Consider the following 23468-nt stretch of genomic DNA (forward strand, 5'->3'; position numbering starts at 1 on the left):
AACTAGCTATATTCCCACTCTTGTTCACTCTTTGCAGGAAGGGTGGAGACCCAGGGCTGCAGCTAAGCATCCTGGGACCTTAGAGCTACAGGGGCTTCACAAACCATTTAGCCCAGAAATTTTTTCTCTTTTTTTCTGTTGGGGACTCCTTTGGCTGTCTGGTGAAACCTACGGCCAGACCCCTTCTCAGAATATACCTTTTCACCACATAAAATAAGAAACATAGGATGACAAAGAAAACTACTGCTATTTGGATGTAGTTATCAAAATACGAAACCAGAACAAACACAACAAGTTCCTAGATGCTGGGTTAAGAGTCTTTGATTCTAGCCAAAGCCCTTATTTGTCAGGTTTCCTCGTACCCTAGCCTAACCCTTCTTGTTGATGTAGCAAAGTCAGTTCCAGCCCTGACTTTGCTTTCAGGCAGTCTGGATTCCAGATTAAAAAGTCCCATTTGAAATAGGAGAAATTTCCTGGGGGAGGAGGGGTGGGTTGGGACTTGGTGGAGGAACACTCTTTCTAGGTGTCTGGCTTCCATATGTTGGGCTGCCCCTCTCCTTGGCCAGGCTCTCACTGTGTACGGATGGATTTTTGTCTCAGTGTTCACACTTAAGCTGTTTGGGCATTTTGTCAATCATTTATACATAGCTCTACACTTCAAAGGCTATACCTGGGTAAAAAGACAGGCACACTTGGCTTACTTCGCTTTCCCCCAAAGGGGCATTTGTGCTGCCAGAGAGGGCAGGAGAGGAAATTCTGAGATGTGCTGTTGTTAGGAAGCAGAGCAATGTTTGGTGTTTTGATTATAGCTCTAATATGTTGGAAACATGCTTTCTTTAGCAAAGGAAAGAGCTATAACTCCATCTAACTGTACAGGATAGACATGTGCTCCATAGCATTGCTTGGCTAACTTCCTTCTAGAATAATGTCATTTGTACATTCAAACTTAGTCCTGTTCCTATAGCATGTCACTTCCCAACTCTAGAAGTCTGAATGGCTCCTTTCTGTCTCTAAGATAAAAAAAACCTCTTGTATTTGGCATTTAAGCCGTACATAGTCTGGTTCCAACTTCTTTTTCCAGATCGATCTCCTATTATTCCCCCTCATGAACTATTTGTTCTAGTCACACCGACCTACTTCCCAACATTCAGCAGTCCATCTTTCCCTCCTCCATGACTTTGTGTGGGCAGTTGCCTGTGTCTGGTATGTTCTCCCTCCTCATCTCTGCCTCTTGGAATGCTTTACTCCTTTCAAAGATCAGCTTGAGCATCACCTCCAACATGAAATAGTTTCTAATCCTCTTGGCTATTAGCATCTCCCTTGTTCAAACCATTTTGAATTTAATTTGTACATATTTCTCATTTGCCTGTGTATATGTTGTGTTTCTTCAGCAGAATGTAAGCTCCCTGAAGGCAGACTACTTCGTTTTGGTATCCCCATTACCTATAGATGGAGCTGTGGTGCAGTAAATAGAGTCAGTCCCAAAGCCAGGAAGAACTGAGTTCCAGTCTTGCCTCTGACATATAATTCTTGGGTGACTCTGGTCAAGCTACGTACCCTGTTGATCTTTGTGAAAACTCTCTAAGACTTTAAATTACAAAAGAAGATGCTAGCCTGCTTTAGTGAAGAGAGATTCCTCATCTAAGAATTCCCTATGCCAAAAAACAAAACAAAACATAGGTCCCATCCATATTACTATCCCTGACGCTTGTTAGCATAGGCCTGATTCATAGTAGACATCAATGTTAGTGGGAATTGAATAGATCCTACCACCCTTAAACACTCCAATGGCTCTGTGATCTCTCCAAAGTTATAGACTGCAACCCTTTCATACCTTTCCATCTTGTGCAAATCTTCCCATTTTCTGCTAAATCCTTGGGGAACAGGCATTGTGGGAGAGGGGAGTTTCCTCTTACAATAACACATTTGGGGCTGCAAACCTCCCTTTAATTCTCTTCACACAACTGGGAAACCAGTACAGCCTTCTAGTGGACTTTCCATGAGTTATCCTTTAATCTGACCAAAGACTTTTTTTCATCTGTGTCTTAGATGATATCCTGTAGACCTTTTGTCCTGCATAATTCTTGACTGGTAGCAAGGCTGAGCTCATTCGTGTCTGCCTCATTCCACTCACGATACATATAATATGAATGATCCAGGCTTGTCCCACTCCCTTTGAGCATTGGGCTGCTCATGTTTCCATTTGGCATTGCTCTCTTATAGGACCATCTGCCCTCTGCAACATTATTTCACCCAAAACCTTCTTGTGGAATCAGTTAATGACATCAGGTGTCAATAAATTTCTATAGATAAATTTAAGAAGAGTAGGAGGGAAGGTGAAATTTTGTGATGAAGCCCTGCTATCCCATTGGCCCTTGTTAGGAAACAGAAGATGTGTTTCCTGGAGAGCAAAGTCAGAGGAAAGAGGAAGAAGAAAAGGAAGGAGAAGGGTCACTGATGATTTGGTTGAATGTTGCTTGTTACTGTAGCCATAGCAAAAGAGTTGCTCTCATGCTAAATTATTACTCTGTGTCCATGGTGATTTGTTTTACAGAAGTGGGGTTAGTTGTTGGATTATCTGGATGAGGGAAGTCCTTTGAATTAGAAGAGACCCAAAAAATCATCGTTGAACTTTCTAGGATGGTCACTCAGTCTCCTCTGGTTCAAATCAAGGGAGATGACTTTCCATTTTTGGCCTCTCTGATCATTAGGAAGGTCATCTTAATATCAGATTGAAGCCCTTGCCTCTATTAGATAGAGAAGCAGAGCATTTAAGTAGTTATGCCATTTGCTGACATGGTTGTGCTATGGAGACAAATACAAGGAAACCTGATAGTCCCTACCTGCAAAGAATTTACTTTCTGATGGTGTGGGAGGGTGCTGAAGAGGAGAAGGTTTATGTATTATGGAACTGATGGTCCTGGAAGGTAAGGGTTGACTTGGATCTAGGCAGGATGAAACATGTTCATCCATTAGGGTCCAGTGTGGTTCTGAGTAGAATCCAAGTTTTGGTGGGGATGATGAGCAGAGTGGCAGCTACATGTTTAAAGCAAATAGCCAGACTTAAGAGTCCTTCAGATGCTCCAAGAAGATCCATCTAAGCTTTGTCTTCTCTGGGCTAAACATCCCCCAAATCTTCCCCCATTCCTTATTATCTTCAGTGGATTAGAGAGCCTGGACTAGGTGTCCCAGCAAGCTCATGACCTCCATCAACATTAGACCTTCCCTTTCTTTTAAGGAGGGGGGTTTGTGATATGAGGACAAGAAAATCCACAGTCAAGTTGGAGAGCTGAAATAGTCATAAACATGATGGATGGAGCACAAGTACTGGAACCTGTCATAAATAATGAGACAAAATAGTACCTGAACTCCTGTGAGACCCAGAAACAACAGAAGCCCTGGGTAGAAAGAGGCTAATCATAATAGGCCAGCGAACTGCAGATGTGTGAGCTCCCCTGGCTTGTATTTACTGCATATCTCTGTTTATTATGCATTTCAAGCGCTATTCTCATCATGCTCCTCATACTCTAATATCAATTCAGTTTGCAAATTTCCATTTTCGAATGTGGCACATAGAATTGAACACAAAACCCCAGCCTGCATTCTGATCAGCTACAGAGTTGAAAGGACTATATCCTTGATTTTGAACCCTGTCTTTTCTTAATGTCATTTCCACTAGAACAGGGCAAGTGGATTTTGATACCCAGAAGATGGTGTTAGTCTGTTCTCTATCCCCCTCCAAAAAAACAGGCATTTATTATTATTTTTTGCCAACCATCCACACATTTTACATAAACACATCTGGGTCCCTTTGAAGGTATCTATGTTTAATCTTCCTAATGGAAAGTCAACTTACATACAAAATGGTTTGTGTAAAATCCAAGTCCACTTGGGATAACTTACCTGGAGGATAAAGATAAGATTATGCCTTTACAGCTTAATTTTGGAGAGACATAACTAGGGTAGAGTCATTATGTCTTTGTGCTAGGGTGGAAAATATAGAAGGTGCCAAAAGCCCTGACCATGAGAACGTTTCCTTTCTTCTTTCCCTCAACCCTCTCTCTTCTTGGTCCCAAGTCTCGACTGCAGTCTAGACTTGATGTACATTGACTCCTCCTTCCCCATGTCTACCCCTGCCATGTTTGGGGAAATTTAGAGGCAACAGAAAGTAGTCTGTCAATTTCCTCCAAAATCATAGATTTCCATGATTTTTAGTTCTTTTTTTCTAATTTGTAGCTAGCTCTGATCTTCACAGAGACATGCTATCCTTGACCCAGGACATATTTCCTCTCTCCTCTGATCACATCTCCTATGGCTGCACCCCAGATTTGCTTTCCTCTCCTGAACATTTGCCTCAGGAACAAAATGGCTACTTATGGCTTTCCTTAAAACTCAAGGAATATTTTGTCATATGTTCACAAAGGGAGCCAGCATTTTTAGGACAGCCATAATATTTATAAATGATTTAACTCTTCAACTTGCCTCAACCCACTGAGTTGTTCATATCACAGACATCAGTGATATTAGGTCAAGAGAACTTATTATTATGGTGTGGGGAAAGTGAGAAATTGTAGGGAGAGGATTTGGACTCAGATTTGAAATCTTCAATTGATTGGGAGTTTGAGCTCAGGTAGACAAGGTCAATTAACTTTTCTGGTTCATGTTTCCACCTCAATAAAATGTAAACAAGAATAATAATGCTAATAATATACATAACTGGGGTAGCTGACTGGCTCAATGGGTAGAGAGCCAGATCTGGAGATGGGAGGTCTTGGGTTCAAATTTGACCTCAGACACTTCCTACCTAGGTGAACCTGGGCAAGTCACTTAACCCCTATTGCCCAGCCCTTACCACTCTTCTGCCTTGGAATCAATACATAGTATTGATTCTAACATGGAAGGTAAGGAGTTTTTTTAAAGAATAGTATACATATAACCTCCCTTCAGGAGAGTGTCCTTGAATAATATTATCTAATATTCAATCAGTCAACATGCATTTATTAAGAGCCCACTGTATGCTAGGCGCTGAGATAAATGCCCAGGATACAAACACATTCCCCAAAATGCTCCGCTCTATCTCCTCAAGCACTTGCATTTCTACTGGGGAAGAACATCTAAATCCAAAATTATTAGCATATGGGGGGATCAGGAAAGATGCCACATAGGAAGTCCTCCCTCCCCAAACATAGAAGGAAGTGAGAGATTCTATCAGACAGGAGGGAAGAAAGTGCTTTGCATGCATGACAAATGGGAGGCTTGCAGATGGCAGAGAGATTACCGTGTGCTACTTATTATGTGATGGCTTGAGGGGATTCCAGTTTTCATTTTTCTCCATCGTCTCCCCAACAGGTCCTGTGTGACAGATATGTGTGAGTGTCCAGTCCATAAAAACTGCTATTGTGAATCCTTCCTGGCATATGCCCGGGCTTGCCAAAGAGAAGGGGCCAGAGTCCACTGGAAGCCGGAGCAGAGCTGTGCCGGTAAGAGAGCATTCGTGGCTTTCACTGTGAGAGGAAGCCGGGATCCTTGGGGGAAAAATTCAGCTCACAATTGTCACAGCACACCCTGACAGAAGACAAGGAAACCTGGCTGAGATCAATAAGTCAAACTTACTCTGCAATTTGATAAAACAGGAGGCTGTCACTGAGCAAGGCAGCAGTCCCTTAGGAGGAGGTGTTTGTTGACAATCTGATTTTAAAAGATTTTCAGGGTTATCTTCATTAAAAAGCTCTTCCGACAGAGAAACAGAGTCAAAAGAAGCTGCATTTGGAGTCAGCCAATCTGGGTGGGCTGCCTGGTTCTGCCTCTTGCTTTCTTCATGTGTAAAAGGAGGGGGTTGGACTAGACGGCATCTTGTCCTCTTTGCTCTAGAAATCAGCTACAGATTCAAAGCTTCATTTGTGTTTCAAGTTGTGTATAGAGCAAGAGAGAGATTGCATTGAACACTGGAGTCAGGGGTTCTAATAATGAGGCATTCACAGAGTGCTCTGAGGCTGGCAAAGCACTTTTGAGTCTCACAGAAACCCTCCAAGGCAGGTACTAAAACTACTTCCATGTTTTATGCCCATTTGGCATGTCCAGTGCCACCGAGGCAGTAAACGTCAGTGGCAGAGGTTGATCCTAGATCTCCCTGATTCCATGTCCAGTACTCTCTGTTATGCCAGATTCCTGGGATGACTCCTTTCTCTTCCCTTCCCTCAATGATGGAAATTACGAATAGTTTGTAATGCCAGGCCATGTCAGACCACGCATGCCTCTTTCCTCTAGCAAGTGGGCTTGCATATTTCAGCACAAATTTGGTCTTCATGTGACCTCCAAGCAGTCAGTGTCGCTGGAATTGTCACTGGATGACAGCCCCTGTGACCAGATCAATGGGGCTCATTCTTTCAGATCACATAACTAATTTGAGTTTCCTTGGCTCAGCTCCTATTCTCTTCTTCATGAAACTGGCTCCAAAACTGAAAAGATTTTGAATGGAATGGACCAAAAAAAGCAATATGGAATTTCCCGAGATTCTGGATCCTTTATCAGCTGTTTCCAAAGATTAGATGAGGTGAAGGGCTTGGGACTCAGGGAATGATTCCAGAGGGATTGAAGAAAGTTAGCATGATGAACTGTAGCAGAGTGGCAGACGGCTAAAGAGTCAAACACATTGAAAGGTGAGCAGGCTATGTCTGGGAACTCACTTGAGGTTCACCTAGGATGCTAGAACTTGTGACTACTCATCACTTGTCATCTGTTATTCAAAGCTTTTGGTTGGGACCACAATGAAGAAAACTTAAAGCAGTGGATGTCCATTTGCTAGGGATCCAGACCTTGGAAAGCTCTTAGTGAGAAACAGGATAAGAAAGGCAGAGTGAACAAAGGATATCCAAGAGGCACCTGGGCTTGGCCAATAATGCTTTTGGAAGCCTTTTGAAGAACAAATGGGGACATGTTTGATTATCAGTGGCAGAATTTGGATTACCTCATTTGTCATTTAACAAATAAGGAAACTGAGGCCTAGATTTGCCACTGTCACATTCATAAGTGACTTAGGTAGGATTTGATTCCATATTCTCCTGTCTCCAAAATGAGGACTTTGACCACTACATCACATGTGAATAATTATATCATGACACATTGAGTGCCTCCCTTTATTTACAATCCTATATGTCATGAATAAACTGAAGCTTGGTCCTTATTCATTCATTCATTCAGCAAGTGCTTAATAAATGCTTACTTTGTGTCAGGCACTATGCTAGGTTTTAGGAATACAGAGATAAAGACAAAATGTTCCTTGGCCTCAAGAAACTGACATCCCATACCCTCTTTTTACTATTCCATGCTGCTACCTCCAATATTTCTACTAACAGTACTTGTGAAGCATCTCGTTACAATAATTAGCTCATTTTAAGCCTAGGGGACAAGATAATGGCCCAATTGGTGCCGCTTTGGCTTTAGGGAGTTCACTGTAGATGCATAATTCTTTTTTCAGTCACTGTTGCCTGAGTCTCCAGTTAGAGAAATTGCTAACACTTAGGCAGAATTTGAATTTTCTGTGTAACCTTACATTTATAGCTGTTTTTAATTATTCCCTGGCCTCTTTGTGTTTGAAACAAAATTCAGTTTACTAGAAATGTTTGAGTATATATTAGTATCCATGAATAAGTGGGCATTGGGAGGGGAAGTTGAGGAAAGGCCTGACCTTTTGCTGGGACTTGCCCCAGCTTTGTTCTTCTACTCTGAGATGCCTACAGAGCCAATGATTGGCCTAGATAGGAAAGATGATAGAAATGCAAGCTCTGATCAGAATGCCCCAAACTGTCATTCTTTTCAGACCATGGACAGCTCTCTCCTTTGCTTTAAGAAGCTTAGCTCTGGGAGTGTGCATGGAGCACCTCTATTGGCTCCTGGTCAGAACCCCGAGGGGCCACAAAGGAGGCACATCCTTATCCAGCTCATCCAGCCTCTGAACCAATTCCCTCCTTCTGTTGCTCTACAATTGCTGGGATCAAAAATTTAATCCCTGAGTGACTTCCAGACCCTTTGCTCCAGTGATTTTTTCCATTATTAAGCAAACCCAGTTTCTCCTTGCCAAGCTCAGTGCCTGTGTTAAAGTTTAGCAGGCTGTGACTTTCATTTCCTAGTCTACGTTGCCTAGCCAGGGGGAAGTCAGGACAGACTGAGGCAGGGATGGTGTGCTCTGAGGAGTGAGATTTGTGAAGGATTACTCTTGGGGTAATCTGCTCATAGTCTGGGATCAGAAAGAAATAATCACCTTTGTCTTTGAGCATCCATCTGCCTTTTTCTCCACTATCATTCAACTCAATTGGATTCAAGAAACATTAAGTGCCTACTATGTGTCACATGCTGCCCTGGACACTAGAGATTCAAAGACAAAAATGAAAATAATCCCTGCCTTCAAGGAGTTTACATTCTCCTGGATTGTGCCTCATTTGATCATGAAACATTTACCTACTGTGCTCTGGATGCTGGAGATGCAAAGACCAAAACAAAACAGTTTTTGTGTTCACAAATCTATGTTTACTAAGGGGGTTTATTGCCAATCAATCAACCAACAAGCATTTCTCAATCATATCTTATATGGCAGATACCTTGTTAGGCACTTGAAGATACTCTTCCCCTCCTCCCCTAAAAGTCCCTGCCCTCTAGGAGCTCCCATTCTAACATTACTTCCATATAAGCACATTGTTTGATTCAGTTCTAGTTTCCTGACAATGTTTTCCATTCATTCATCCAACAACATTAAGTAAACCCATGTGCTAATTACATGGGAAAATAAAAAGTTAATTAAGAGGTCATTTCTGCTTTTATATAATTTAATTTGTAGTTATTTGTGATCTAACTCAACTTCCAATGAGGATTTAGCAAAGAGGGTAGAGGTGGGGGAGGGCACATGAATTGAAACCACACATATTATCCCTTGCCTTTCTTTCTGGATCTCTTTCAAAGTTGTGCCTTATTGAAGGAGAACATGGGTAACAATAAGAATACCAACGGTCTAGCCCATGACTTTAATAATTTTGTCTTAGTTTTCCATTGGCCAGAGGCAGTTTGGCTCAGTGGAAAGAGTTAGAGAGATGGGATCAACTGACTTTAGCTATAGGTCTTCCACACAGGCTTCATAAGCCTGGGTAAATCACTTAACCTTCAGTTTTCTCATCCATAAAATGGGTGATAATAATACTTGTACTACTGGCCTCACAGAGCTTTTGTGTGTGGGACATGCTTTGTAAGACATAAAGCAATATAGTAATGCTAACTATTGATGCTTGGCCCACAGGCTTTTCAAGAAGGAACAAAGCCTCTTTGCTCAGTGTTCAAAGAGTGAGAAGAAAAGCATCTGAGAAATTAATTATCTGGTAGTGAAGGGAGAACAAATGACAAAATCAGAGGAAGAAAGGATGGAGTGGGCTAATGAAGAATAATGACTGATATCTCTTTAGCAAATTAATCCTTACCAATGAATAACGTAATTATTAGTTGGTAGCAATTCAAGAGAGAGGAGATCAAGCATGGAGACTGAAGGACCTAGGTTCAAATGCCACCTCTGACATTCACTAGCTGTGTGACCCTAGTCAAGTCATTTAGCTTCTCATTTTCCCCATCTATAAAATGAGGGGTTTAGACTGGATAGCTTTAAAGTCTTCTCTAGCTCTGTGTCTAATATGATCATGAATCTAGAAGATCCCTCAGAGATCAACTAATCTAACCCCCTCAATTTATAGATGAGGAAACTAAGGTCAAGTAAGTTGCCCAGAGTCAGAAGGAAGTAAACAATAGAAACTCAGTCTTGAGACTCAAGAGCCAGAAACTCTATCCACTGCATGCCACACCTCCCAGCAAGTCATCCAGGTGGGTACGTTCAACAAGAAACCTTTCCTGACTCACAAGAAATCACAGAATTTGAGGACTGGAAGGGATCTCAGTAGTCTTCTAGTCCAATTAATATACAAAAGGAATCTCATGAATTTCATACCCAACAGATGGTTGTTGAGTCTCTTTCCTAAAGACCTCCAAGGAAGGGAAGCTCACTATCTTCCAAAAAAAAAACCTATTCCATTTTGGGATAGCCATCATGGTAGGGAATTTTCCCCAACATTGACTGAATTTACCTCTTTACGGCTTATGTACACTGCTACTTGCTACTTCCTTTAAAGTCAAGCAGGACAAGTCTAATCCATCTTCCACATGATAGACTCAACTATTCTCATGTCACCCGTGGGTCTTCTTTTCATAGGGTTAAACATCCCCTTCAACCAGTGGACATATGTCATAGACTCAAGGCCCTTCTTTCACCCTTTGACCACTCTCCAACTTATCAATGTATTGCAGATAATGTCTGATGAGGTCAGGGTACAGAGGAACTATCACCCTCTTGTTCCTGAAAGTTATGCTACTGTTAATGCAACTCACAACCACATCATGCTGCTATTTCACTGAGCTTGCAGTCCACTAAAACCCTCAGATCTTTTTCTTAACTAACTTGCCTCCCCCATCTTGTTCTTGTGAAGTTGATTTATCCTTATTGAATGTATCTTCTTAGCTTCAGTTCAATAACATTATAACTTAGCAAGATCTTTTTGCATCTTGACTATCATATCGTCTGTTGGCTATCCTTCTCATCTTTGTTCCATCTATAAATCCAAATCAATGTTTAAAAATACTACATAGCCAGAGTCAAGTGCAGATCTCTGTGGTACTCCACTGGAGACCTCCTGCCACATATACATTGACTCATTTAAAGCTTCTTTTTTCTGTCTGAGCATTTTGATAGTTGGGAAGACAGTGCTATGCTCTATTCCATATATTTTCATCCCCATCACAGGAAAAATATACGACATTTTACCAAAAGCTTTCCTAGAATCCCTCCAGTTTTAAGCAATCCTTCAATCCCTGAATCTACTTTGTGTAAATTTTGTATTTGCTTGGGTAAATATTTCCTAACTAGAAAAAGGCTTGAAGGCAGAGATCATTTTATTTTTTGCCTTTATAACCCCAGACTCCAGCAGAGGGCCTGGCCAATAGTAGGTGTTTATAAATGTTTGGTGTATTGACTTACCCTAGATCAAACAGTATCCCAATTTTACAGAAGAGAAAACTTAAGGTTGAAGTAGATGAAGTGATTTGCTCATGGTTACCCAGCCAGTAAGTGAGTATCAGAAATTAGATCTGAATCCATGTCTCCATGACTCCAAGCCTAGGTCTCTACGCACAACATTATAATATCCCTCCTGGGGGAAAAAAGGGATTGATTTTATGCATGGAACCAAATCTTAAATTGCTAAGTAGATCCTTAAAAAAACCTTACCTTACCTTCTGTCTTGGAACCAATACTAAATAAATACTAAAGAGTTAGGCAGCTGGAGTTGTGGCTCGTCCAGAGTCTCACAGTTAGAAAATGTCTGCCATCCTATTCGAACCCAGCACTTCCTATTTCTAGGGACGTGCTTTCCATCTATTAAATCACCTAGCTGCCTCTGCCAAGTAGCCTCTTAATGAAGGACAGAGATTGGCTTGTGGAAGTAGCAGCAGAGTATCCTGGAACCAGAGAAACAGAGTTTTGACTCATTCACCTGTCATTGTACTATTTTACTTAGAGAGAGGGACCTGGCAGTTCCAGAGCTGTCCTTTCTCTGTCTCTATCTGTCTGTCTGTCTGTCTGTCTGTCTGTCTCAGTCCCTCCCTCCTCTCTTCTTTTTGACAAGATAATTTTGACTATTGTTAGGATCATGAATGGATAACTGGCCATCATTGCAAAGAGCCTCATGAGTATTGTAACAGTGGAACTCCATTGTCCAGGGTCACAGACAGCCATGAAAATGTCAGCCTTGTTAGTGCAGGTTGCTTTTAATCTGGGGATTTCATTCTATTGGCATTAGAATGCAGAATATTTCCTCTAGCTCATTCTAGGTGCATGGAAACGACAAGGATGGTGTGACCTTGTTTACTCAAGTCCTACCTATTCAGATGTCTGTTTTTTCCATTGATCCAGTATATTCTGGCACATTTACATATAGAAGAATATATAGCTCCATAGTGGATGGGGTTGGTAAGGCACAAATTACACTAAAGGCTAGTGGTTTTAGTGCATATAAGTTTATAAGGTCCCATTTCTGCTACTTACTGTGACCTTGGGAAAGTCACTGAATTAACAAAGCCTCAGTTTCTATATCTATAAAATGAGGGACTTAGATTAGATTTAAATCTAGTTTTAAATATCTAAATTTGTGATCTTGTAAGTTAATTCAGAGCCCAAGTTTTGTCATATGTAAAAGGAGGAGGCTGAATTTGACCTGCACTAAGATTTCTCTCTAAATATCTGAGCAGCTGAGAATAGCCTTAACTATGTTTCTAGCGGCTCATCCCCAGAGATGGTTAGCCAAGGCTGGTTTTTGGAGTCCGTGAGAACTCAGGAAATCATCTCCTAAGCAATGGAAGGCCTGTGAATCTTCCCGAACCCAAGGTCACCTTGATGCTCAGTACAAAATTGGAGTAAGCATTAGTGGAAGACACACATTAGTGCTAAAAACAGAAATTGGAATTCTGTCTAGAAAACACCACCACCAACTGGGGGCTGTCATGCTGCTAAGTAGCCCTTATGAAACTGATTTTATTCAGATGTTTTTGCAAATACTTTCCCAACATCCTATGACTCAAGGAAGCAATTTTCTTATAAGAAATGAGAATTTATGTCAGAAGATAATTGAGTACTCGTTGGGTAACGAAACCACTTTTCTTGTCTGGTTTTTTATAGAGTGACAGTTACTTGAGTAGCCTTCACAGAATCTCATTTTACGGTTCTGATCGCCTTCTTGTTAATTGACTTAAGTCAGAAAGGGAATGTTCTGTAACTGCTATGAATTTATAATTTGGAAGACGAACACCAAAGCCCACTAACTTGAACGCCAGCCATTGTCTTCCAGTTCTCCAATTACACAGTATTTAGCCATGTATGCTGTTGTTGCCAGCTGAATCATAAACAAGAAGGGCTGAGCTGAGGTTTCTGTTCCATTACTTGGAGTTCAAGGCTTTGAAAGATCTGGTATGTGTGAGCCTGGGTCTCTTCTCTAAGCAGCTCTGGACTTCCTAGCACACCTTACTCAGTAGCATCCACAAAGAGTGGGGACCAATAAATTCGTCATCTAATGGGCAGTTAGGTGGCACAGTAATAGAGCGCCAAGCCTGGAATCAGGTAGACTCATCTTCTTGAGTTCAAATCTGGCCTCTGGGCAAGTCACTTCATCCTGTTTGCCTCAATTTTCTCATCTGTAAAATGAGTTAGAGAAGGAAACAACAAATCACTCCAATATCTTTGCCAAGAAAACCCTGAGTTGGAATGCGAGGCATTGGGCACAACTGGAAAATGACTGAACAATGACAGTGGCCATCCATTTGGAGATAAGCTTCATTCTTGCACTACAGACTCAAGGTCAACTTCTGGACCTGTCCAGTGAAGTAAAATCTGATAGAGTTTGTATTCTATTGTCAGGCAGTCATCCAACAGGATAAGCAAATTCTCTATGCAAGGTGCTGCATAGAGTGCTTGAGATCCAAGAACACCAACAAAAAGTAAACCATGGTTTCTGTCCTTGAGAAGCTCACATTCTAATGGAGAAACCACCCTACAAATAAATAGCTAGATAGATCTCGGAGGCAGGATCGAACCTCAGACACCTCCTCACTATATGAAACCTTTGTTTGCTTCAGTTTCAATATCTGTAAAATGAGACCAAAACTACACCCCTCTCAGGGTTGATGTGAGGATCAAATAAGATAATAACTGGAAAGTGCTTCTCCCAGTGACTGGCACATAGTAAATGCTCTCTAGATGTTAGCTATTTCACACAACCATACAAACACAAACCTATGTAGTGTAAAGAGGAGGTCGTCCTAGAAATGTCATTAGCAGTTGTGACACTTGGAAAGAACGGTCTCCTGTATAAGATGGGATTGGTGATGAGTCTTGAAGGGAGCCAGAAATAAGGAGGTAGAGGCGAGGGAAGAGAGCATTGCAGGGAGATGAGAGAGCCAGTGCCAAGGCTGGGAGATGGAGAGGGGGAGGGCAGCAAGAAGGCTAATGTTGCTGCATTGTCGGCTTATAGAATTATAGAATAGGTGGAAGGGAGTCATGCACAAGAAAGGTAGGAAGAGACCAGGTTGAGGAATACCAAAGTGTAGGGAGCTCCCATTCCCATAGAGTCCCACATCATTGACATTTTCAGAGAATCAAATACTGCTTGAAAGAAAGGGCAGTGCTTTGGACCCTTAAAGGGACAATAATCCCTGCTTCACCTGGTCTTTATTTTATATCTAAATACCAAACAGATTCCTCTATGTTTGATCCTGGAGGCAGAGCAGCCTGAGGTCATCTGGAGGGTCATTGCTGTTATTTGAGATGAACTAGAAGGAGGTACTATGCTAATATGCACACCGATAGGAAAGTGATGTTTCCCATCTATGGCTGTCCATCCCAGCACTCCATCATGGTGTGGAGGAGATTCTGGGTTCTTGAAGGTTAGGCCAGTAGAGTCCAAGCTCTGTTAGGTCCAGTTGAGCAGGGAAGACATATGGTCAGAGCCTAATGTCACATTGTGTGTCTGCCATGCAAGTAACAGGCTGGCTACCTTCAAGAAGCACTAATTGAACTGGCTTCAGAGGATGAATCTTTCAATGACAAAAAGTCTTCAAAGCCCTCTGTTAAGTCATGGATGAGTTGAGATGCTCATCAGTGAAGGGAGCTCCCAACCCAATAGAATCCCCCATCATTGACATTTGGGGTCTTTTTCTTGCTTGAAGGAAGGGGGGAAAGAGAGCTGGGTGACTCAATGAATAATGAGCCAGGCCTGGAGATAGGAGGTCCTAGGTTCAAATCTGGCCTCCGACACTAGCTGTTGCCTAGTCTCACCACTCTTCTGCCTTGGTACCAATACTTAGTATTGATTCTAAGATGGAAGGTAAGCATTTAAAAAAGAAAGACCAAAGGGGGAGTGTGTTGGACACTAAATGGGGTAATAATCCCGTCTTCACTTTGTCTACATTTTGTATCTGCTTAAATAACTGACATCAGATGGATCTTTAAGACTTTCAAAGAACCTGTATTGGCTAAGGTGATGTTCACAACAGACCCTGTGAAGTAGGTGCAATCATTATACCTACTTTACAGATGTGGAAACTGAGGCCAAGAAGTTAAGTGGCATGTCCATGATCACCATGAGCTACCTACTGGTATCTGGGGGAAGATTTGAACTCAGGTCTTCCTGACACCAAGTCCAGCACTCTATCCACTCTATGTGAAGCTCACTCTATGCGAGCTGCCTCTGCTTCTGAGAGCTGAGACTCTTTCCTTTTTTTTCTTTGTATTCCTGGTGCCTAGCATGGTGTTTAGTATGTTAGAGACACTTAATAAGTGTATTTTTTGATTAATCCGTGATGAAACTCTTTCTAAATGCCCGGCAGACATGGCATGAAGAGTATCTTTGTTGTTCAGGCATTTTTCAGTTGTATCCAACTCTCCATTTGGATTTTCTTGGCAAAGACAATGGAATGATTTGCCATTTCCTTTTCCAGCTCATTTTACAGATGAAAAAACCAAGGCAAACACGGTTAAGTGACTTGTCCAGGGTCACATTTGTACTCAGGCCTTCCAGACTCCATGCCTGGCACTCTATCGACTGTACAACCCAGCTCGAAAAAGTCGACTATGCCAAAAAATCACATGGCCAACCAATACTCATTAAGGCTTATGAGAGGGATTTTACTTTCACAAACACTTTTGAAGGGGAGGTCTATCCACGTTCCTCTGCCCTCATGAAATTATATTTTATTTACTCTGTTTAATTTTTAAACAATCTCTCAACAACTAGATAGCACAGTGGATGGAATGCCAGGTCTGGAGTTTGGAGGATCTGGGTTCAAATCTGACCTTATTCTTTTCCTAGTTATGGGACCCTGAGAATGTCATTTGTTGCCTAGTCCTTACTACTCTTCTGCCTTGGAACAAATACTCAATATCAGTTTTAAGATAGAAGGTAAGGACGTAAAACAACAACAATAAGAATGAAACTTCTCACCATATGGAGGCAGAGAATGGGACAGTGGAGTAAGGAAAACTGAGGTTCCAATATGGCCTCAGACACTTCCTAACTGTGTGACCACAGTTGAGTCAGCTAGCCGCTGGAGATCTCAGTTTTCTCACCTGTAAAATAGGAATGATAATCCTTGTACCCCTATTTGCTTACTCTTGCACTTAACTTATCCATGTAAATGCCATTATCTCCCCAAGAAGGATACAGGCTCCTCAGGAGAAGTGTAGTTTGTGTGTCTGTTTGGTATATTCTGCTATTTCCCTGAATCCCACAGGCAGCATGGTATGATGTCTGTACTGTCCTCTGGCTATGAAGAGGTAGAACAGAGGTTCGAATCCTACCCTTGCTTCATCACTCCTCACTATAGTCTTGCTGACTATGCTCCCCTCTCACTCAAGTGCCCCAGATGTTCTCTGCCTATCTTTTAAGCCTTTCTCTTCTTGAAAGTTGTTTCTCTGTCTTCTTGTTGGTCCTTTCACTCCTGTATTCGTTTTGTGGATTTATTTTAATATTGGTTGGAGGGGATTCTCATAGTGACTTTGAGCTTCTTTGTTCTACTCCACCATCTTGGTTCCACGCCAATCCTTCCTTCTTTTTTGTTTTTTAAAACCCTTACCTTACATCTTGCAATCAATACTGTATATTAGCTCCAAGGCAGAAGAGTGGTCAGGGCTAGGCAATGTAGGTTAAGTGACTTGCCCAGGGTCACACAAGTGTATGAGGCCAGATTTGAACCCAGGACCTTCCATCTCTAGGCTTGACTCTTAATACACTGAACCATCTAGCTGCCCCCCCCAACCCTTGCTTCTTAATGTCTTTATGACCTTAGGTTAGTCTAGTGACCTTGTTGGGTCTCAGTTTCCTACTTTGTAAAACAAATGATTTGGACTAGATAACATCTGAGGTCCCCTTCCTATTATAGATCTGGGATCCCAGTGCCTGCCAAAGCACTTGCTGGATTGAACTGAGTTGTGCTCCTGACTTCCCTTGTGATGGACGGGCATTGAAATGGTCTGACCTCAGTCTGGGGGCTGTATCCAAATCACTGAAATCATGTTGTGAATCCATTTGGCAATGGGAGGATTGAAGTGCTTGGGGTGAGACAAAGACGCTCTTTGCAAGCCGTTAGCCATGAGTTATGGTTATGGGTGTGAAACACAGCAGCCATGCAAACGACGAGCTGGCCTGCTCATCTAAAATCCTGGCGTGCTAAGAGAGAATGGCGGCTAGTGAAATGCATTGCAGGGCTGCCCCTGGCCCCAAGAAATGAGGGTCTTGTTTCCAGTAGCCGGACTTTCCAAAGCTCATGCTCGATCCCCTTTACTGTCTTTCAGCCACCCAGTGCAAACATGGCGCTGTGTACGACACCTGTGGACCTGGATGCATCAAGACGTGCGACAACTGGAACGAGATTGGCCCCTGCAATAAGCCGTGTGTTGCAGGCTGCCACTGCCCCGCCAACCTGGTACATCACAAAGGAAGATGCATCAAACCAGTTCTCTGTCCCCAACGGTGACCTCTGTTCAGGGTCAAAGACTTGGAAAGCGGGTGTCCTGGACACCTGCATTGAACAGCCAATGAAGGACTATGGGTTTAAATGCAGATTCTGCAAAAAACCCACCCAGAGTACATATGTGTAAATATACATGTATGTGCACATCTACACATGTGTGTATGTGTAGGTGTGTATACGGAGATAAAAAACATACAACATTTATATAAACCATAGAAGGAAGAATTATTATATGTATATTTTTTGCTATAAGACATGTATTATTTCTAGAATTCTAATCTGTAAGCCATGGAAGTTATTGTATAAATAAACCCAATGTTTCTAATTTAATCGGGTGGCATGGCGGCCCTCTGGATGGCTTTCCCATTACATAAACTTCGGGGAAGTTTTCTAAGAACCCCGAGTGTTCGGATGGCATTCCTTTTGACCCCGAAGCAGGATTTGTAGTTGGATGGAAAACACATCTCTCTGGAGGAAGAGGATTTATCTGTGGGCAAGAAAGGAATGTGTGCTCGTGAAAGCCGGCCAGGGGATTGGTGGCAGGAGTGAAAATGGCTGGCTGGCTGGTCTGCGGAGCTACAGTTGGGTAATGTTTCCAAGGAGATCTTTGTCAGTGGAACCAAGTCAAAGAGCCAAATAAAAGCAGTCATCTTTATTGTATTTTTATGTAATTGTACCCCCCTCCCGTAGGCGCCTCTGAACATGAGCACACACGTGCATACACCCCCCAACACACACATGCCAGCAGTCGGAGCGCAGCTTTCCTGGCTACTAACTGCCTAAGATGTCGGCATTGTCCCGGAGAGGTGATGTGATGGAGTCGATAGAGAGGGGGCTTTAGTGCCCAGAAGACGCTTTGGATCCCCCTTCTGACACCGATGGCCCCAGGACAAGTCATGCAGTGTCCCTCTCTGTGTCCCTGGCCATAAATTCCAGACAAACGAGCTGACATGCATTGATAGAAGGAGGTTCCTCATCCAGGAATTCATAATACCGATGAAACCACCCATCCAAGCTGATTCCTATATTAAACAATAAGCATGCATTAAGCACCTTCTGTATGCCAGACATTATGCTAAACGCTGGGGTACAGTCCCTCTTTTCTAGGTGCTCGTGTTCTAATGAGGAGACAACATAGAGAAATCAGAATACATGAGATAAACAGAGATCGAAATGGATGGCAACTTCAGATGAGTTAACTCTAGCATCTAGGGGGAACCAGGAAAGGCTTCTTGAGATGAATCTTAAGGAATCTCGGGATTCTGAGAGCCAGAGGCTGGAGGAAGAGCATTTCAGTCATGGGGAATAACCAGTGGAAAGATCTGGAGATGCCAGATAGTATGTTGTATGTAAGAAACAGATTGCAATAGCTGTGTGACCCTGAGCAAGTCACTTTACCCCCATTGCCTAGCCCTTATCAATCTGCTTCCTTGGAACCAATACTCTATATAGATTCTAAGGCAGATGGTAAGAGTTTGCCTGGATTGTAGAGTACTTGGGAGGTAAGACAATTGGAAAAGAGAGGAAAGGGCTGACTGGGGAACAATCTAAATGGCAAACAAAGTACTCTAGATAGGCTACATTATAGATTTGGAGAGAAATTCGGAGTTCATTGAATCCAACCTGAATGAGCAAGAATCCCCTTGACCACTTCTTAAATCAATGGTTAAGGGATCGTCCTGCTTTGGATGAGTCTAATTATAAGGCAGTTTCCCCCTATACGTGTTTCCTCCTTGCCCTATCTTGACTCCCTCTCCAACATGGAGACAGCCATCTTGTTCCCCACTAAGTCTCCTAGTCTGGGCTGGATAGCTTCAGTTCCTTCAGTGATGTCTAGAGTGGCCTGATTTGCAGTTCCCTCTCTATCCTTATCATCCTCTTCTCTGCCTTGATTGCCATATTCCACGTACAGTATGGGTGCAAACTTGACTGCCTGCTGGAGTTCTCCCTCGATGATTTGCTGTGATTTGGTTGTTAGCCCCCATTCCCAAAGACTATAGCAGCAGAGCCTAACCTCTGGTACATCCTACCCCCTCCCCACTCAAATGTGAGATCCTAGAGGAGATGGGCCATTTCTCCCCTTTCTTTGTATGTCTAACACTTAACAGAGTGCTTGGTGCTTAGGAAGAACTTCATTAATGCTTGTTGAGCTGAAAAGTCTGACTCCATAGAATTAAAACCCCTTTGCCCAAAGACAGTAAGTAACAAAGGTAGGAATCGATTCCATGTCATAGGATCAAAGATACAGACTTCAGAGAGCCTTTAGAACTCAGCTAATTCAACCCTTCATTTTACAGATGACAAACCCAAGTCCCAGAGAAAAGGGGGCACTTGTGCCCATCTCCACATAGGGCAGGGATGAGATTTGGTTCATAGAGTGAGGTCTAGAAATAACTATAGAGGCCACTTGGTTCATCTTCATCTCAATTACTCACACATTAACATTTCAGCAAATGAAATTCAGAAAGTTAAGTGACATCTCCAAGGTCACAAAGATAAGAAAGCATCCCTGTTGGAATTTTAACCCCAGTCCTCTGACTCCAGAGCCGCCATACTTTTGACTGCCCTTTGTGCCCCACTTCCCTGAGTGCTCCATGTCCCAAGACCAGACCAGCTAATTTTGTACTCTCCACCAAGATGGCCCGCAGATTCTAGCTTTTTCTACCCCGGCACCTCTCGAAATCTCATATCCTAATTCATGGAAGAATTGTAAGCTATTTCAGCATTGCCAACACCAGCGACAGACTTTTTAATGTTCAAGTGATAACAGCTGATTGGTTTTCTAGCCGACATGCTCATTTTTACTGAGTACTTGAGAACAGACAAACAACAAATTGGGATTAGGAGAGAGGACAGAGGACAAGAATACATCTTTTACGACTACGTTACACATTTCATAAATAATACTGTTGCATCTCAGTTAAATGCAAGAGAAAAATTCAAGAGAATTGGGGCAATTCATCTAAACCATGACGCCCATTAGGTCTTAAAAATTAATGGCTTAATGTGTTCCCAACACGCTCGAGACAAGAGATCTATTTGGTGTCTCTCAATGTCAGAGGAGTTAGGAAGGAAGAATGCTTATGATGACCAGGTGATTCTCCCTTTCCTTACTGGGAATAATGTAAAGATAACATACACTTCTGGGGTATTTCTAGCTTGAGGCAATTTTCTTTATTCTTTGTTTTTCATCGAATATATTGAATGTGATTTCTGAAAATGTCAACAAGTTGAAACTCACTGAAGTAGAAAAATACAATGTCCTCTATCACTATGAATGAAAGGATTTGTTATTTAGGACAAAGTGTTCCCCCCAAACATTGGCGCTGGGCTATACTTCATAACAAACTAGACTGGACTCTAATGTTCTGAGAAACCCAACATAGATTTTTGCAACGGGCTTCCCATCATTTCATTGATCCAAATAAATTAAGCCTTGCCTTTTTTTTTTTAATTCCCAACCATTAATTAACACAGTGTCTGGCACTTAGTGAGCACTTAACACATGATCGATCCACTGATCTGGTAAGCCATGATAACAAAAATGCATACCATTGGAGGTCTGACCCATCTCCTCTCTGGATATCTGTGACCTTGCTGAAATGATTGATTGGGTCTTTTCGATTGGCATAGCAGTGCAAGAGAATGACCTATAGCCTTTTCTGAGCTGCACCATATGATGGCAGAGGTTTGGACCATTTTCATGCCTTTCTCTTACAGCCATTTGTAATCCATTCATTCAAAAATGTGCAAGGCCCTATCCTGGGTACTGGAGAAGGAAATACTAGAAGGAGCTTACATGACTGCAGGATAGGAGAGCCAACATTTACACTTGTGAATAACCAATATTTGAAGGAGAGAGTGCTGAGCCCTAGTGGGGATCCAGAAAATGGCCCCTGAGATAAGCCTGGGAGGAAGCTAAGGATGCTTAGAGGCAGAGATGAGGAGGGAGGGCAGCTGAGCTTTTGGTTACCCAGAGTAATTTCTGTTCACATGAATGTTCTGAATTTGATCCTTTTTTTCTGAGGTCTCTTACATCCCTGACATTCTATGGCTCTTTTGTAGGTGATGAATCAGCTAGAAAACCTGGCTTGCCAACACTGTTGGCAAGCCAGGTTTTCCTGCATGAAGGAGACAACTTTGAGATGGCTCCAAAGGGATGTTCTTACCTAGGAATGTCATGCCAGTTCCCATTAAAATATCATACAATGAAAGGATTCTGGAATTAAATTCAGAGCTTCTGGATATGAATTCCTGCTCTTCCAACTGTTATCTGTGTGACTTTGGGCTAGTTGTTTATCCTTTATGGATGTTTGCTCCTCTTTGAACTTGGAAGAATTGGAAGGAAGGCTCTGAGAGCCTTTTCAGCTTGGTCTGTGATTCTAGGATTGTGTCTGGTCATTCATTCCACAGGAATTTTTATTAAACATTAACTGTGTCTGAGGCATTGTACTTTGGGTTAGCACAAATACCCTGCTTTCCTGTATGATATTTGACAAGTCAAGCACCCTGGGTCTCAATTTTCTCATATGTAGACTGAGAAAAGTGTAATGGATGACCTCTGAGGTCTTTTTCAGGTATAAACCTGGTCCTATGGTGGAAGGAATAATGGCCCCTGCCCTTGAAGAGCTTACATTATTATACTGTGAAACACTGAGAGCCAGAGGCAAGACCAGGATGCTCAGTGCAATCAGGACATCTGCAGGCCAAGCCATAGCTAACTGGAGGAACCCTGAACAAAACAAACACTGTTTTATGGCTCTTATCATCTTATAAAATAACCACTTGGTCCAACTCCTTCATTTAACAGTGGAGGAAACTGAGACCCAGAGAGAAGTGATATTCAATCATCACTTTAGAACTAAGAGAGCTCTCAGAGACAAACTAGTATGATCTCTTCATTGTACAGATGAGGAAACTGAGGCCCAGAGAAGGATTAAGTGAGTTGGGATCAGGCCTGGAGACTGAGCGCTGTGCAGGACCTTAGAGGCTTTCTAGTCCAACCCTTCCATTTTACAGATGAGGGGCATTATAATGAATCAAATGAATAAATATTTAAGTAAACACATCGCCCTCATCACTGGATGGGATGGTAAATTCTCTGAGGACAGGAACTCTATTCTTTTTTAAGCTTAACATTTAATTCAACTCAACAAGCATATAGTAATAATAACTAAGGCTTAGGTAGTGTCTTAAAGCCTGCAAAGAACTTTTAATTCTATAAAGATCATATAAATGATCTGGGCTTCATGGCAACCCTCTGAGGCAGCTAGGTGGCACAGTGGATAGAGCACTGAGCTTGGAAGCAGGAAGACTTGCTCATCTTCATGAGTACGAATCCATTCAGACACTTAAAAATGTGTGAGTCTGGACGAGTCACTTAACCCTGCTTGTCTCAGTTTCTTGATCTGTCAATTGGGCTGGAGAAGGAAATGGTGAGCCCCTCAAGCATCTGTGCCAAGGAAACCCCAAATGCAATAGCAAAGGGTTGGACATGACTGAAATAACTCAACATCAACAACCCTGAGAGGTAGACCCAATGCCATGTCATTGTTATCCCCATTTTACAGACAAAATGGAGCCTAATAATGTGTCTAGGTCACACAGGGTGTAAACAACAGAGACAGGATTTGAACTCAGATCCTCCTGACCCCAAGTCTGTCTCACTGACTACCATATTAAGCTGTCTCTAGTATGTGCTCATTTTGGGAAAACCCAGTGTGAGATAAAAATGAAAAATCTGTCTGGCTCTCGAGGTTCTTATGCTCTAGTGCATGGCTTACACCGAGTAGTGATTTAAGGAATATTATTGAATTAATCCAGCCTATAAAGTCAATTATGTCCCGATGGGGGGCGGGGGGATG

At 42.2% G+C, this 23468-nt stretch overlaps 1 protein-coding gene across 2 annotated transcripts in view; it reads left to right on the forward strand.

Moving 5' to 3' along the window:
• The window catches only part of BMPER (BMP binding endothelial regulator), a 308190-nt gene extending 289928 nt beyond the window's left edge, over window positions 1–18262 (forward strand). For both annotated transcript variants that reach the window (XM_007499951.3, XM_001365000.4), the window contains 2 exons: window positions 5350–5480; window positions 17426–18262. In XM_007499951.3, the coding sequence (XP_007500013.2) occupies window positions 5350–5480; window positions 17426–17607 (313 nt within the window). In that variant the 3' untranslated portion in view covers window positions 17608–18262. The remainder of the gene's footprint in view (window positions 1–5349; window positions 5481–17425) is intronic.
• Window positions 18263–23468: the final 5206 nt, after the last annotated feature.

Source organism: Monodelphis domestica, chromosome 7, assembly GCF_027887165.1.
Source record: "Monodelphis domestica isolate mMonDom1 chromosome 7, mMonDom1.pri, whole genome shotgun sequence".
In the NCBI taxonomy this organism is placed as follows: Eukaryota; Metazoa; Chordata; class Mammalia; order Didelphimorphia; family Didelphidae; genus Monodelphis; species Monodelphis domestica.